Below are 17,522 nucleotides of genomic sequence, written 5' to 3'. Positions count from 1 at the left end.
TGCGGGCTCCGCGGGAGCTGTGCGGTGCCCGCTTGCCGCCTCAGCAGTCGCTTCCATTTGTCGTTTAGGTACGCTCGCTGTCAGCGTCTCGCGGTGTGCCCGCACAGGTGGGAGGCGGTGGCGCCCGGAGCGAGGACTGGGCGAGCTGCCGATCTCTGCCACAGTCGTTTAGAGTATGTGTAACAGGAAGCAGGATAAAGCTCGATTTAAATCTACTTGACCTCCCCTGAGGCACAGCAGAAACTTTAGGTTGCACAACCATGATCAAAAAGGACGCTTTTTTAACCGTGCGAATAACGCGAGGAGCGAGGCTTGGGGCCCGCGAGATGCCCTGGCACAGCTGCCGGCAGAAACATCGGTACCAAACGCTGCTTCGCCCGTCCCGGGCCTGTGCCGGGCGCACCCGAGACGGGGCCGRACAGCCGCCAGCGGAGCGACGGCTTCGTCGGGATGAGTTATTAATTGCAGAGTTGAGCTGAAGCAAGGTTTGAGTTAGTTCTCAGAAGCAGCTCTATGTTTGGACCGTATTATTTCACCAGGGACTTGAGCAAAATGCTGAAGTGTTTCATTTTTGTTCATCATAAATTTGGCAGCTTCACGSTTGTTTGACTTGGACTGTTTGTATGTGCTTAGACTCTCAAAAACAAATTAGAGTTGCCAAATGAAAGCATACTTACTTTTCGTATAAACTGTGAAATCAAAATGTTTTAAAATATTTTAAATTAACCTTTAAGAATTACTCGTTGCTTTCTTTTTTGGTAGACATTTTTTCTAATTTTTCCTGAGAATAATACATGAATTTTAATATTTAATACCATTTTCTTGTTGAAATGTATGCTTTTATTTGCATGAGCACTTCTGGTAGTCCATTTACCTGTCTTTTAATTGTGCTTGAAAAATGTTAGAGAATAATAATTTACTTTGGACTTAAATATTCTTATTGAGTACACATTGCTTTGTATTAACAGGTAATAGGAGTTGAAATGACATGGAAAACTGTTCCCCGCTCTGACTGCAAAATGGGCTYCTTTCACTTGAGGCTGAAATGAGGTACTATTTTAAATTGATTTAATAAGATCAGTCCTCTTAAGGTAATTTGAATGCTCTGGTTGCCTGTGTTTTGACAGGAGGTAGAAATGGGTAGAGTAGGTAGCTTTTCATGGTGCTACAATCAAGTGGTGGCCAGATTCATAGATACATGCATCTTTTTTTCTTCATCTATGCTTTGATGAAAGATAAGGCAGGACCTTTAATAAATATTTTGTTTAGATTTAGAGTGGCTTATATTTTATCTGTCTCAAAGTTGGACTTGAATTTAGTTCAAAAACATCTAACTACTGCAGACCTCTTTGTGGGCATTCTTCTTTTATTTGTGTGGCTTCATTTTGATTTAACTTTAACATCTTGAATAACAGATTTTCCTTAGGGGTATCTGAGTTAAAGACTGCAGTTTATGATTAGTGTTTCAGTGTCATAATACCACAGTGGTCATCCAGACCCACCTTCAGAGAGTACTTGTGCATCTTTTCATTGGACTCAGTGTTGATGCATTGCCCCTGTAAAGTGGTCAGTTGCATTTTTGTTTTTACTTCGACTATGTTTAACAGGAAAGTTGGAACTGCAAGAAACTAGTAGATGGGAAACAAGCTATGGTTTGCTAGAATAATTTGTCTTACTTTGCTTAGATCAGAGTGGCTTGATGACAAGAGAGAGTAGAGCAAGGAACAAGATAYGAGCTGTATGAATTGTTTTTGGTGGATTGAATCTTGCCTTTAAGTGTTTGATTATTGTACCTTGGAGCAAGTGTCCATACATATTTTTTTTGCACGGCTTCAATTAAACTTAAAATTGTATTTAAATTTTAAAAAGTTAATGCAGTTCTCCCTTATAGGTGTGCCACTAATTTGGGGCACTTTATACTTCTCAGCTATTATCTTGTTTGCAAAGATGACAAGTAGTTACCTTTGAGTTAGGTTTTCTGTGTTTCTCTTTATGGCTAAAAGAACGAATCTGTTCTCCTTGCTATAGAGTCCCTATAAATAGTAGTCAGTAACTGAAAGCCACCTAAATAAATTAGCAGGTGCTGATACACARCTGAGGGGTTTAGATGCTCTCTGAACTGTCTTAAGTATTTTTCAAAGGCAAAATGTTGGCCTTTGTAACAGTCAGTCATGTCTGTGTATTTATAAACTATTTACAARTAAAAACTTTTATAAATTGGAAACAGAAAATCCGGAAAACAAAGATGCACTTATGTGTTTTGCACAGCTTCCTGGAGGACACTTTCACTAATTCTGGTGTATACAGAATTAAGGACCCAATAAGTCTTTAAAACCTGTGCTTTTTTTCATTTAAAATTGGCAGTGTGCCTGTGGCAAGTAAAGGACAGGTTCTGTGAAGAGAGACAACCTGTAAAGAGCAAAAGTCAATATCTTAAATCAGGTCCGCATATTTTCTATTTGTTTACAAGGTGTTCATTGTAGAAACTAAACTAGTAAGTTCTGTTTCAACTATGGGAAGATAAATATTAGGAAAGTAACTTACGAAATCAGAAGAAACCTTTTTTCAGTAGCTCAAACCACAAGAAGGATTGGTTGATTTTGTTTGTTTATTTTTTAAAAGACTTTGCATAAACTCTCCCTTTCAGTMCAGCAAGCTTTGAGCCAAAACAATTTTCCAAACTATGTATATATGGCAGTCTTGTCAGTGAAGTTGCCGTTCACTCTATGCAAGTAAGATAACTGAGCTTCGGTTGTGTTACGAGGCAGGAGGGCATTTCATGTTGCTGTGACTGAGAGGGCAGTACTAGGCTAAAGCTGTCAGGTATGTGAACAAGCCTTATGCTATTAAGCAAAGCTTGCTGTTTCACACTTGCGGATTTTGGATAATGCTTCACTGTAAATCCTGCTTAGAAAAGAATGTTTGTACAAACCTTGTGGGGTCACTTAAGACCGTACTGACTGGAACAGAAGTGCTCCGTGTAATCAGGTATTGCAAGTGCAGAAGATGGTTTCATCCTTTTTTTTTTCGAGTGTCTAAGCTTTACCTCTGTCTTAATTGATTTTTTTTAAAAAATGTTTACTTTGTAAAGAATAGAACTTTAAACAAGCTGAGATTTAGCATACAATTTAGAAAGACATCCACTCTTTGTATTAGAGATGAGTAAAAAGTGCAAAAATGTAAAGTTGGATTGTTTAATTGTTTTTACCCTAAACTTAGGTATTCCTTTTTTCAGTTCTTAAATTTGTTGTAATAAATGACTACTTAAATCTGGCTTGATTATTTGCTTTGGCACCTGTGTTATATGTGCTTGAGTTTGACAGAAACATAACTTACTCAAAGTTTTTCCTAGATTGCTGGGTAAATCTTTACTGCAAGTTTGTTTTAGGTGTCTGCACTGTAGGCAGAGAAATGGGCTTGCTTGTACGTTTAGGATGCCTATAGAAAATCTGTTTTTGTATGTTTATGCTGTTGTCCAAATAATGCATTTTGTTAAATCTRTTCTTTCTCCCCCTTCTCTGCTCCTTGCAGGTAAACTAAAATTTCAAAAATGSTGATCATCTCATTGGCAAGTTACAGGAAAAACACATAAGGCAACTAAATAAGGACTATGGTATGAGTGCTTTGTCAGATAAACTGTTCAAAARAAGTAAATGCTTGGAGGCTATTACATGCTGCTGTTGAACTCTGTGCTGTGTGTCCCTCCCTACTACCTACCTACTTCTTTATGTGAAATATTTTGAGAGAAAGAGCTAATGTGCTTATTTGTCTTGGATAGAGTGAATTCTGAGTAAGTCAGGGTCGTATATGTTTTTCAGGGAATACCTCCTCCCCTTCCAACCCATTTCTAGCTGCGTAGAAGACAAAAATTAACTAAAACCTATGCAATGTATGTTGTGCAATAGACTAGAACTCTGCTTTGGTGTGAGAGGGAGCAGCAGAGAGAGAATAGACCTSAATGGAGGAAAAGCAAGACAGTTAAGTGCAGACCTTGACTTATGAAGAGCTGTCAGAAAGGGATGGGATTAGGTGTTTGTCAGCTGGCTGACAGTAGGTGGCTTGGGAAGGGTCTCTGATGATATCGTCCTGCACACTCTTATATGGGCCTGCGTTTTCTTGACATGTGGTTAGATTCAGAGGTTTTGTGGCAGCACATACCAGGCCTTGAGGGCAGTGGGTTTCTGATCAGTCATGTCTTGGTTGGAGGAATGTGCAAAGAAGACTTGAGCTGTGAAGTGAACTTACAGTTCTTGAACATTTTGCTGCTGTTTTGTGTGTGACCACAGCACATTCATAACTATGGTTCCCACACAGATTCTGTCAGGCAATATTGTCACTTTCAAAGTGAATGCAGGTGCCTGCCARTTCAGCTTAGGGTTGCGTTGTGTTTGTTCTGCAGCAAAGAACTCTAAGTTCATCTGCTGTGAGCAATAGTGCTGTGTCAACTGTAGTAGCACAGTTCAAAGAACTCTTAAACCTCTGCAGCTGTCTACCATAAAAATGCTGAGAATAGCATATTCACGCTTGATATATATATTATACAATATAGTTTAAACCACTTTATGCTAGCATATTGTAAGGATGGTTTAGGGGCTCAATTGCAAGAGACACAAGGCTAGTTAATATAAATATACATTTATTARCAATTAGGTAAAAAGGAGCAATGTTACCAATGCAGGAGGGTTCCCTGTAGCTCCCATGATGGCCAGTGAGAGAGACGCAGGGCAGCCCCAAGAGTGTCTCTGCTCTGAGGAACTTTTGCAGGGGGGCGCTACAGGAGGTTTTTATGTACTATATAGATGCGCAGTACACATATTGAGCTCATCACTAGTCTTGATTCAAAGCCCAGGTGTAGCGCCACCCTGGCATGGGCCCAGCTGAGTGACCATGGCTGTGGGTCAGCACGCCCGGCTGATGCTCCTTTTCTCATGGGATGGTTTGGCTAGCTTCCATCGCCTGTCTCCTCGACRTTCTTCTGCACTTTTCCATACAAGTATCTTTGTGCTAAAACTTATTGTGTGTGTGTGTTTGTGTGTGTGCATGCATGCGTGTGTGTGTGTGCATGAGCACACRCATTTAGCTAGACTGACAAAAGAAATAACATATTTAGCAAGAGTTACTCCAGTAGAAAGTTGGAAACATTCTAAGAGAAGGCCGAAAACTAAGCAGCCTTCTGTTGGGACCAATCAGTGYTGTAGCTGAAATGTTTGAAGGGCAGGGCTAAATAACCAGAACTACTTTTTCCTTCTCCAAAATGACTAATACTTTTGAATTTTTAAAACATAGTGCAGGAGGCTGAGGACAGTGTGGCTTAAACATTCCTGCTATACTAATGGAAAAATCTTTTTCTTTGCAGCAAAAGATGATATCTGCATTTTTGCTCATTGTCTATCTAATTCTAGTGACATCTCCATTCAATGCTGGTAAGTTAAACATATTAAAATTGTCATTCTAAAAATGAAAACCTGCTAGAGACAAATTGTGTGTATCCAGTAGAAAAGAGTTCTTTTCTACCAATATCAAATAGTAGATTTGGGATTTGCTTATTTTTGCTTCAGCGTATTGAAGATAAGCCAAGTGCTTCTTTTTAGACTGAAGCTGCAATAGGGATGGGACAGCTTAACCCAAACATGTTTAAATCTAGCGACATTAATTTGAGGATATTGAGGCTTTGAAAGTCCTGTCTGTATTTCATACAGAGAAAGTCTGAGGAGGTTAGTGTCCTCAAATTMAAATTAGCTGTTGAATGCCTTTCGTAAAAGACATGCTTTCTGTCTAGTCCTGAAAACAGATATATAGGGCTCAATTTACTTTTGCAATGAATTAATATTATTTTTAATGGCAGATTTAATTTTTCAGTCAAGTTTAAGATGAAATAAACTAACAGTGTTTGTCTTGCTACTCTTAGTGTAAGTAGTCTAACATTAATGGATCTCCATAGGGAACTAGAATGGATCTCCATAGGGAACTAGAATGTAATCAGAGTATGTAAAGATGCTGTGAGGAAGGCTAAGGCCCAGTTGGAATTGAGTCTGGCAAGGGGTGTTAAGGACAACAGAAAGGGCTTCTTCAAATACATCAGCAGCAAGAGGAGGACTAGGGAAGATGTGGGCCCACTACTGAATGGGGCGGGGGCCCTGGTGACAAGGGATACAGAGAAGGCAGGATTACTGAAGGCCTTCTTCGCTTCAGTCTTCACTGCTAAGGGCAGCACCCAGGAATCCTGCAGCCTGGGTATGAGGGAGAAAGTCTGGAGAAGGGAAGACTTTCCTTTGGTTGAGGAGGATAGGATTAGAGACCTTCTGGGCAGGCTAGACATCCAGAAATCCATTAGCCCAGATGGGATGCACCCTAAGGTACTGAGGGAGCTGGCGGATGTTGTTGCCAGGCCGCTCTCCATCATCTTTGCAAGGTCCTGGAGAACTAGAGAGGTGCCTGAGGCCTGGAAGAAAGCCAGTGTCACTGCAGTCTTCAAGAAGGGCAAGAAGGAGGACCCAGGCAACTCGGGGCTGGTCAACCTYACCTCCATCCCTGGAAAGGTGATGGAACAGCTCATTCTGGATGTCATCTCCAGGGATATGGAGGAAAAGAAGGTGATCAGGAGTACCAGCACGGATTCACTGAGGGGAAATTCTGCTTAACCAATCTGATAGCCTTCTCTGATGGAACGACTGGCTGGGTAGATGAGGGGAGAGCAGTAGATGTTTTGCACCTTGACTTCAGCAAGGCTTTTGACACCGTCTCCCATACCATCCTCCTAGATAAGCTCAGGAAGTGTGGGTTAGACGAGTGGGCAGTGAGGTGAATTGAGAACTGGCTGAAAGGCAGAGCTCAGAGGGTCATCATCAGTGGCACAGAGTCCAGTTGGAGGCCTGTGGCTAGTGGCGTCCCAAAGGGCTCAGTCCTGGGTCCCATCCTGTTCAACTTCTTCATCAATGACCTGGATGAGGGGACAGAGTGCCTCCTCAGCAAGTTTGCTGATGATACCAAGCTGGGAGGAGTGGCTGACACACATGAGGGCTGTGCTGCCCTTCAGAGAGACCTGGACAGGCTGGAGAGCTGGGTGGAGAGAAACCTCCTGAGGTTCAACAAGGGCAAGTGCAGGATCCTGCACCTAGGGAAAAATAACCCTAGGCACCAGTCCAAAGTGGGGGCTGACCTTGTGGAGAGCAGCTCTGCGGAGAAGGACCTGGGAGTGCTGGTGGCCATGAGCCAGCAATGTGCCCTTGTGGCCAAGAAAGACAATGGTCTCCTGGGGTGCATTGGGAAGAGTGTTGCCAGCAGGTGGAGGGAGGTGATCCTGACCCTCTGCTCAGCCCTGGGGAGGCCTCATCTCGAATACTGTGTCCAGTTCTGGGCTCCCCAGTCCAAGAAAGACATGGAGCTACTGGAGAGAGTCCAGCGCRGGGCTACAAAGATGATCAGAGGGCTGGAGCACCTGCCCTGTGAGGAATGGCTGTGAGAGCTGGGCCTGTTTAGCCTGGGGAAGAGAAGACTGAGGGGGGATTTTATCAATGTGTATAAGTACCTGAAGGAAGGGGCCAGACTCTTTTCAGTGGTACCATGTGRCAGGACAAGAGGCAATGGGCGGAAATTGGACCACAGGAAGTTCAGCCTGAAGGTGAGGGGGAATTTCTTCCCTGTGAGAGTGACGGAGCACTGGCACGGGTTGCCCAGGGAGGTTGTGGAGTCTCCTTCTCTGGAGATCTTYGAGGCCCACCTAGATACAGCCCTGTCTGACATGCTCTAAGTGACCCTGCTGAGCAGGGGRTTTTGACCCTGTTGAGCTGGGAGGTTGGACTAGATGATCGCCAGAGGTCACTTGCAACCTTACTGATTCTATGATTCTAACTGCTTAAGGATTTTTAAGTTAGTTGACAGGAAGGGGGTAAAGGAAGGGTGAAAAGTTGAATTTGAAAACTTTGAAAACTTGGTTTTGCATTCATACAGTCACTCACCATGACTTGTAAAATCTGTTCAGTCAGAATTTTTGCAGTTTCATARTAATTCAGATTTGCACATGTACACAGAAGTTTGGAAGCTTTTAAAATCTGCTTTATGGCCAAATGTTTTGTTTACTTTATGATAAATTGGTATTCTCCAAATAGTTTTAATTWAAAGATTGGTGTCCTTGATGACTTCTTGCAGTATCTGTCCTTCCTCTTCCCTCTGTATTTTCTGCCTAATATTTAAAAAAAGCCTCCTTGCCAGGATGCATGGTTATATCTTGTTAACTTGTTACACAGCCATAGTTATAAAAATGCTGTTTATTCTTGGCTTATAGCTGAATGGGATGTTCACAACCATGTTTGTAGTTTAAAGGAAATTCTTGATAAACARGAGAGAAATTGCAAACATATTAAGGAAATAATACATCATAGTCAAGACCTTATAGTATATATATTGCATATTCTTGAATTTGGTTCTTATAATGACTTGTTGGTTCACAGACTTCATTGATGTGTTGAGMTCTTGATCTAATTCCCTTACATCTTGTTTTTCTGGTCAAAAACACCTTATTCTTTTCTTTTCTCCTAACTTGTTTTTGACCCCACAGTYGTGATGAGTAGAGTTCTGTGAGGAGCTCTGCACTGCTATTGTTCGTGCTATTCTTTTATAGTTGGTAGCTACATTAGAAATTGGGCAATTCTGCATAAGTACTAGCATGCTCAAATAAGCAAGGATAGGAAAGATAAGTTCTGAAGCTTGTGTTGCCTGGTAAATCACRTTTATCTTTATATATCATGATTTACAGTAAGGCTATTGGACTTACATGCGCATGTTGCTGCCTACTTTAATTAGGGAAGTTATAGCTTAATCTTTGTAAAACACMTAATTTAGATACTCAGATAGAAGGAGCTAAACAAATGAAGAATAGTCTCTCTCTGTTTTGATGGTAAATTGTTACAGGAAGATTACTTCCCAATTCTGTGCAACTGGGAATGGATATTAATGCTTCTAAAAACATTTTAAAAAGTACAGATTAAAAACATTATTAACATTTTCTTTTCTTTYAACAGGAGAATGCATTATTTGTGATTACTTTGTGCTTGTTGGAGAGCCTACAGCTGTTAGTTGCCCAATAATTACATTTTCAGCACATTACACTGATTACAATCTGACATGGTATAAAAATGGTAGTGTTACGCCAGTAACCACAGAGAAAAATGCCAGAATTCATCAGCGAGATGGCTTGCTTTGGTTTATTCCTGCAACACTGGAAGATTCTGGGCTTTATGAATGTGACATAAGGTAATGGAGGAGGGGAACAACTGTATTGCTAATGTATACAGTAAGATAACATATTCRTGGAACTTGAGTGTTTTTTTTTWTCTAGAGAACTTGGATAAGMTAGAAGCACTGTTTTCCTCTTGTTTGTTTTTTTCTATGTGCTGCCCCTCTTTCTTTCACAGTGGTAGAATTTACCATTGTGAATTAGTTTATATAGAAGAGTTTATGTTAAAGCATAGTAATATTTATAAAGAGATGTATGTGTGTGTGGTTTATTAAGTGTAACCTCAGGAAAAACATCTTTACTTCAGCTTTTTCTAGTTCAAGCTGTTTGTTTCTGACAGATCAGGAAAAAGGTTTGGTTTGTTTGTTTGTTAYGGTTAATCAAGGAAGGGTTTAAGGAAAGCAAACTGTATATACTATCACCACATACACACTTCCTGGAGGGAYCAGCAACTTTGGGGGAATTGTTTTAGAAATGTACATATTAAGAGACAGAGAACCATTTTTATCTGTCATATTTCAAAAGCTTTATCAGATGTTATTAGGCAAAAATGAGGTAATGCATATGAAGATCAAGAAAACATGTTACAAGAAGAAATAGATTCTTTTCAACTCTTTCGATTTTAACTGTTGTATCTAAAACCCAGGTTAGTGGGTAAGACTTCACCACTTCAGGAAGCTGAATCTTTCCCACAACAACTGTGTGCTGAATGAGAAATTAATTTCAGGAAAGTGCACAGAAGTTGTGCTTTTCATCATGATCTTGCTGCAGTACACTGAAAACAGCCAGTAGAGGCTTMTGAGGTGACCCCAAAATTGTTGGGTCAACAGCAGTGTGTAGCCATGTGTAATAATGGGCATACAGTACACCAGCTATGCTGGTGTACTTATTCACAATCAGTGGATTGTGAATAAGGTAAAAATGATCAGTAAGAACTTACTGTGTATGCAGAGATCATAAGCTGTTGCACTTTCTTGTTTCAGAGTAAATATTGAATCTAAAACTGGAAGAAATGTAATCCCTTCAAAGCTGGCTAGTTAAGTAATAAATATAAGTTTAGTCATTCTTGATCTGTTTCTAGTTATTCTATCCTTGACCTATTTTCCCTGGGCACCTTACATCTTTCTAAGTCTAGCTTGTATAATGTCAGCATGCTGCAAAACATATAAAAGTTCTTGCATTAACCRTAGGCTATGTTTTGTGTATCAGGCACTTAAACCTTAGTTATAAAACTTACTTACCAAGGTGCAGTGTATAGAGGTTGTAACTAGAAGTGTCAAACATGGAGTTCAGGCTTTTGAGAAGTTCTCACTTAGCACAGCATTGAGAAATGGAGCATGAGCAAGAATTCACAAAGAGTGTTCCTTTATCTCTTGCTTAGACTTCTGGTTTCTAGTGTCATTTCTGTTCAGCAGAGCTCCTGGTGTACTGCAGGTATTCCTGTTAGTGTCCTGTGAGATCTCAGTTTGAAGTAGTTTCACRTTGGCATTACACCTTGGTACGTCTTGTATTCAAAAGCTTTGTCTCTCCTCTTTGAAGAGTTACAATCTGTTTTCCTTGAAGTGTCCCTTCAAGGAATGTCATCAGGGAGATGAATCTGTTTTCCTCTCTTGTTCACTTTGTGTTTGGGACTGAAGTTGTTTTAGTGTGGTTATGTTTCGGGTAACTGCAAGCTTCTGTGTGTTGGCAAATGTAACACTAAAAAATGAAAAGGCTTGGCTGGTGCTGTGGGTACCATAGACCTTCGACTGTGCGACATGCCTACTGCTCCTCTAATGCTTCCAAAGCTGATGCCACCTCTATTCACAACTCTCTTGATCTGGTGCAGAGAGTGATGAGCTAAGAATGGTGTGAAAGAGCTAGAGAGGCTGTAACAGGRGTATTAGAGGCACCTTGTGGAGGTGCTGACATTCCTCTAAGTCCTGAAGTCTGCTCTCCTTAGACTTCATGGCTTTTTGAAAATAGTGGCCTTACTGTTAATGACTTGAGTCATCTGCTTTTCTCATTACAGGAGACTTAACCACTCTAACAAAAAACCTATAAATCTAACAGTTTTTAAGAATGATAATGGTTTATGTTTTAATGAAAAAATGAAGTTTGAACAAAAAGTGATGAGCACAAATACTGGAAAGATTATATGCCCTGATCTAGAACATTTTAGAGATGAAGACAATAACGAGCCTGAAGTACACTGGTACAAGGTATTGTGCACCTATATTTGGGATACAAAAGATAGAAAATGTTCTATTTAAAATGTGTTATGCAGTAAATCTGAAAAACAACTGTTGGAAGGAGAGACTTATTCTATACAGTATAAGGTGCATCTGTCTCGGCACATTATTGGGAAAGTGTACAGAATTCTAAGAGGCATATTTTAAAGAAACAAGGTATCCATTTTGATTGTGAAGTCTTTCAGTCAGAGATGTGTAATCACACCTTGCTTTAGTTTGTTGATTCAYGAAATAATCCAGTTCCACTTCTTTTATCCTCTTTTTATATTATTTAGCTGGTAAGTTTAAAAACTTGTAAGTTTTGTTAAACACTAGGCTCTGCGTAGCTATATCAATTTCACATAACATGATGTTAYGGCAGATTATGATGTAGTATCCTTATGCCTCTTGCTCTGATTCTGGAAAAATACTCTATAGACTATGCAGGCTTGGAAAAGTATGTTTTGCCCATGATGATGTAAAATTCTAAAGTAGTTCAACTCTTCATTCTGATGCTGGTTTTAGATATCTGTGTGGGCCTGAGTCACAGAGTCACAGAATGGTTGAGGCTGGACCTCTGGAGATCATCTAGTCCAACCCATGCTCTAGGGTCACCTAGAGCATGTTAGACAGGATCATGTCCAGGTGGGTTTTGAATATCTCCAGAGGAGGAGACTTTACAACCTCTCTGGGCAACCTGTGCCAGTGCTCCATCACTCTCACAGGGAAGAAATTCCCCCTCACGGTCYGGCGGAACTTCCTGTGGTTCAGTTTTTGCCTGTTGCCTCTTGTCCTGTCATATGACACCACTGAAAGACTCTGGCCCCATCCTCTTGACACTACCCCCAACAGACCCAGCTCTCACAGCCTTTCCTCACAGGGGAGATGTTCCAGTCCTCTGGTAATCTTAATTGCCCTGCGCTGCACTCCCTCCAGTAGCTCCATGTCTCTCTCGTACTGGGGAGCCCAGAACTGGACACAGTACTCGAGATGAGGACTCCCCAGGGCTGAGTAGAGGGTCAGGATCACCTTCCTCGACCTGTTGGCAGCACTCTTCCTAATGCACCCAGCATACCACTGGCGTGGGCTGCAAGGGGACATTGCTGGCTCATGGTCAACCAGCTGTCCACCAGGACTCCCAGATCCTTCTCYGCAGAGCTGTTTTCCAGCAGGTCAGCCCCCATTCTGTACTGGTGCATAGGGTTATTATTCCCTAGGTGCAGGATCCTGCACTTGCCTTTTTTGAACCTCATGAGGTTCCTCTCTGCCCAACTCTACAGCCTGTCCAGGTCTCTTTGAATGGCAGCACAGTCTTCTGATGAGTCAGCCACTCCTCCCAGCTTGGTATCATCAGCAAACTTGCTGAGGCACTCTGTGCCTTCATCCACATCACTGATGAATAAGTTGAACAAGATGAGCCAGTACTGAGCCCTGGGGAACTCCACTAGCTACAGGCCTCCAACTACACCTGCACCACAGATGACAACCCTCTGAGCTCTGCCTTTCAGCCAGTTCTCAATCCACCTCACTGTCCATTCATCTAGCCTGCACTTCCTGAGCATGTTATGGGAGACAGAAAGCCTTGCTGAAGGTAGACTGCGTTCACCGCTCTTACCTCTATCCAGCCAGTCATTCCTTCATAGAAGGCTATCAGATTGGTTAAGCATGATTTCCCCTTGGTGAAGCCATRCTGGCTACTCCTGATCACCTTCTTTTCCTCCATGTATTTAGAGATGACATCCAGGATGAGCTGCTCCATTACCTTTCCAGGGATGGAGGTGAGGCTGACTGGCCTAGAGTTGCCTGGGTCCTCCTTCTTCCCATTCTTGAAGACTGGAGTGACATTGGCTTTCTTCCAGTCCTCAGGCACCTCTCCAGTTCTCCATGAGCTTTCAAAGATGRAGGAGAATGGCCTAGCAATAACATCCACCAACTCCCACAGCACTTGTGGGAGCATCCCATGAGTGCCCATGGATTCGTGGATGTCAAGGTTGCCCAGAAGATCTCTAACCCAATCCTCCTTGACCAAAGGAAAATCTTCCTTTCTCCAGACTTTCTTGTCTCCAGGCTCTGGGRTTCCTGAGAGCTGGCCTTAGCAGTAAAGGCTGAAGTGAAGAAGACATTCAGTAATTCTACCTTCTCTGTATCCTTCGTTATCAGGGCATCCACTCCATTCAGCAGYAGGCCCACGTATTCCCCAGTCTTCTCTTTGCTACTAATTTATTTGAAGAAACCCTTCCTGTTGTCCTTGACATCCWTTGCCAGATTTAATTTCASATAGGCCTTAGCCTTCCTCTTTGCATCCTTGCAGTCTCTGACAACATTCTTRTTCCTCCCAAGTGACCTATCCCCTCCTTCACATTCTGTATACTTTCTTTTTCTGTTTGAGTTTTGCCAGGAGCTCCTTGCTCCTCCATACAGGTCTCCTGCCCACTTTGCTGGACTTTCTCCTTGGGATACACTGCTCTTGAGGTTGGAGGAAGTGATKTTTGAATATTAACCAGCTCTCTGGGATCTCCCTTCCTTCTAGGGAACCCTAACCCATGATAACCGGTGAAATTCCTCCAAGTAGTTTCTCTGAAGAGGCCAAAGACCRCTCTCCTGAAGTCCAGGGTTGTGATCCTACTTAATGGTTTGCTTCCTCCTTSAAGGATCCTGAACTCCACCATCTCATGGTCACTACAGCCAAGGCTACCCCCAACCTTCAGGTCTCCAACCAGTCCTTCTTTGTTGGYTAGTACAGGGTCCAGCAGGATGCTCCTCCTTATTGGCTCCTCCATTATCTTTGTTAAAAAGTTATCATCAGTGCTCTGCAGGAGCCTCCTGGATTGTTTATGCCTAGCTGTGTTGTCCTTCCAGTAGATATCAGGGTGGTTGAAGTCCCCCATGAGRAGCAGAGCCTTTGTTCRTGAGGCTTSTTTAAGCTGTCTGTAGAAGGCCTTATCGACTTTCTTTTCCTGATCAGGTGGCCTGTAGTAGACACCCACAATAGTGTCAGCCATGTTAGCCTGGCCTTTAACCCTTACTTTTAAGCTCTTGACTTGCTCTTCATCCACCCCTAGACAGAGCTCAATACATTCCAGTTGCTCTTTCACATAAAAAGCAACTCWGCCACCTTACCTTCCTGGCCTGTCTTTCCTAAAAAGCATGTAGCTGTCCATGATTACATTCCAGTCACGTGACCTATCCCACCATGTTTCTGTAATTCCAGTGAGATCAYGACCCTTTGGCTGCACACAGATCTCYAGCTCCTCCTGTTTATTCCCCATTCTGCATGCGCTGGTGTACGGACATTTAATAGAGGTAATTGTGCATACAGGTTTCCCAGGAGGGGCGCAAATRGATCCTCCATAGTCATGTCTTGTATGCACATTCTCAGCTGCATGGACCTRCTGGAGGCCTCCTGACTTGAGCCTTGTTTTGTTAACTAACCTGTCTTTGTAGCTTTCCCTTTTTTCCCCATCCTTCCTAGTTTAAAGCCCTTTTTACTAGGCTGGCCAACCTGTCAGCAAAGACACGCATGCCTCGCCATCAGTTACCGATTTTTCATACAGAGTCCCATGATCATAGAAACCAAAATCATGTTGCCCACACCAGCAGTGCAGCCATTTGTTAACTTGCAAAGTCCATCTATGCCTCCCATACTTCCCTCTCACTGGTGGGACTGAGGAGAAAATGACCKGGGCTCCCCGACCTGGGCTCCCCTTGACCAGAGCTCTGAAATTCTGTTTGATCATTTCCAATTTGCCCTTGGTTATCATTAGTGCCCCGATGGAAGAGCAGCAGAGGGTAGTAGCCTGACATGTGGAAAAGCCTTGGCAGTCTTTCGATGACATCTTGTATACAAGACCCTGGCAAGCAGCAAACCTCTCTAGACAAGAGGTCAGGTYGGCAGATAGGTGCTCTGTCCCCAGCAGCATGGAGTCACCTACACCAATCGCTCATCACTTCTTCCGAGTGTTCCCACAAGGCACAGGGTCTGTTGGCCCAGTTGCTCCCCTTGAAGCCRTGCCCAGCTCCTCCTCATCCTAGAGGGCACTAAAYCATTCTTGAACTGCAAGTGCAAGTCTTTGGGACTCCCACAAGAAGCGACCAGTTTCCAGCCTCCTTCTGCAGTGTTGTGATACACTGTTTCACTTGGCACAGAGCCCTCCAGTGACTCCACTGCTTTGGGGGACWGGGACTCCTGGAGCAGTATGGTCTCCAAGAACACCCGGTCTATCTTCTGCTCATTTTCATGGATGCTTCACAGTCTGCTGACTTCCTCCCACATGTYCTTTACCTGTGGACATAACTCATCAACAACAGCACACCTTCTGCAGAAGGGCTGACTTCTGCCYGGRCCTTCTAGARAGGCCCCCAGCACTCCCTGCAGCCTGAGACCWGTAGAGCTGCATCTGCTGTCAGMGGGTCTGTCTGGGCTGAAGCCTCTGACACAGCTGATGCAGCAATTCCAACAGCTACAGTCAAATGTGCTCTGTGGCTTGTCATGACCATGTTTGTGGAAGTGGACACACTTCCACTGGAAACAAAGATGCCTTCCTGCACAAACTGCTGCCTTTCTTTGCTGCGCTCTAGGCCTGGCTTTTAAATAGGCCTTTCCCTAGCACTGACTTAYAGGGTGCTTGACCACCCTAATCAAAGGCCACCTGTATCAAAGGCCCCAACTCCCTCTAATCAGGGGCAATCAAGACTGTATATTACCTATGTTATTATTATTTACTGTATATTGCATATGAGATATCCTCAATGCTCTACCTGGTGTACGTCTTTTTTGAGGTGAAATGATTCCAAACTCTCAAGTCAGAGAAGAGGAGGGAGTTTTTCTTTGTATTTTTATTTCTGCTGAAATGGCAATGTATCCAACAGCATGGGTCACTGCTACAGTAGCTCTGATGTATACCAATGAAGTGGAAATGTAGGCGTGMATTGTCTTAAATTCTACTATAGCAATAATAACCTTTTGTACAGGTGAGGTAGATAACTGGCAAACCACTAGGTGAATGTGGTAAAATAATGGATACCATTTCTCTTAAAATATAACATAGAAAAATTTAAAGGATTGGTTGTAGTGTTTCAAAAGGTGCAAATATGGCAAGATATCAGCAGACTTCATGTTAGGGCATAGTGACCATTGGATAAGACCCCTCACTTTGTTTTTTAAAAAATGGCTATTTGTTTGGCATGTATTTTAATAATCAGTATAGTTATTAATTTCACAGAATCATAGATATTTTTGATACATTTAGGAATGTAAGCCTGGCTTCCTAGAGGACAAGCGACTTGTCTTGGCAGAGGGTGAAAATGCTATCTTCRTTCACAACGTAACTGTACAGGACAAGGGAAACTATACATGCCGTATGGTATATACATATATGGGAAAACAGTATAATGTTTCACGAACCATCAGTCTAGAAGTTAAAGGTGAGTGCATTAGGGTTTTTCCTTTTCTTTTTGGCGCTGCTGTAATTACTTCTATACAAGCATAATCTTACTTGGCATGTCAGTTTACTAGACTGCACGTTTTGCTCTGTGAAATTACAACTGCAAATCTTCTCTAAATTAATTTTGTCCTGAATGCCAAAATTAAAATACAGTAATGCGTGTTGCAACATGAATTTCTTCTGCCACCCACTTTGGATTAAATTTGAATTGTTTTAGATTACACTTGAGTGCACTTACCTTTAGGAAGCATTCCACTTCTGTTTGAATGAAGCTGGGTATTCAGACTTTCTCTGATCCTTCTACATGGATTTCCAGATGAAAAGGGAGTCGAGAGAAATAAAAGCAATCCTTAACAGGATTTTTTGGCTTTGTTTTGGCGCTTTTTACCAATTTTGTTTGTTTTAAATTGGGAGGGAGGTACAGGCAGAACTGCTTTCCAGCAACAGTGATGGATTTCCTGGCAGAAGTGGTCTATTCTTTAGGAGTATTTTGCATTTTTATCTTTCCTTGCTGAGAGATTGCAAAAAAACACAAGAAGAGAGATGGCAGGTACATGTTCTTCTTTTACAAACTTAGATGTGGGAAGGAGAGTTGGCTGAACAGCCAATAGATTCCCTTCTCTCCTCTCAGCT

At 42.3% G+C, this 17,522-nt stretch overlaps 1 protein-coding gene across 3 annotated transcripts in view; it reads left to right on the top strand.

The window, feature by feature from the left end:
- The first annotated feature begins 48 nt into the window (after positions 1 to 48).
- Positions 49 to 17,522, top strand: part of LOC146586738 (interleukin-1 receptor type 1-like) — a 33,430-nt gene continuing 15,956 nt past the window's right edge. The window contains exons 1-7 of one of the 3 annotated variants that reach the window (XM_085320783.1): positions 49 to 68; positions 969 to 1,050; positions 3,532 to 3,613; positions 5,357 to 5,423; positions 9,021 to 9,252; positions 11,247 to 11,436; positions 16,695 to 16,869. In XM_085320783.1, the coding sequence (XP_085176909.1) occupies positions 3,611 to 3,613; positions 5,357 to 5,423; positions 9,021 to 9,252; positions 11,247 to 11,436; positions 16,695 to 16,869 (667 nt within the window). In that variant the 5' untranslated portion in view covers positions 49 to 68; positions 969 to 1,050; positions 3,532 to 3,610. The other 2 variants (XM_085320782.1, XM_085320781.1) reach the window with 2 other exon arrangements.

The sequence above is a fragment of the Rhea americana genome, unplaced genomic scaffold (assembly GCF_003343005.1).
Source record: "Rhea americana isolate MKP2758 unplaced genomic scaffold, rheAme1 scaffold_66, whole genome shotgun sequence".
NCBI lineage: Eukaryota > Metazoa > Chordata > Aves > Rheiformes > Rheidae > Rhea > Rhea americana.
This window is presented reverse-complemented; position numbering and strand designations above follow the sequence as displayed.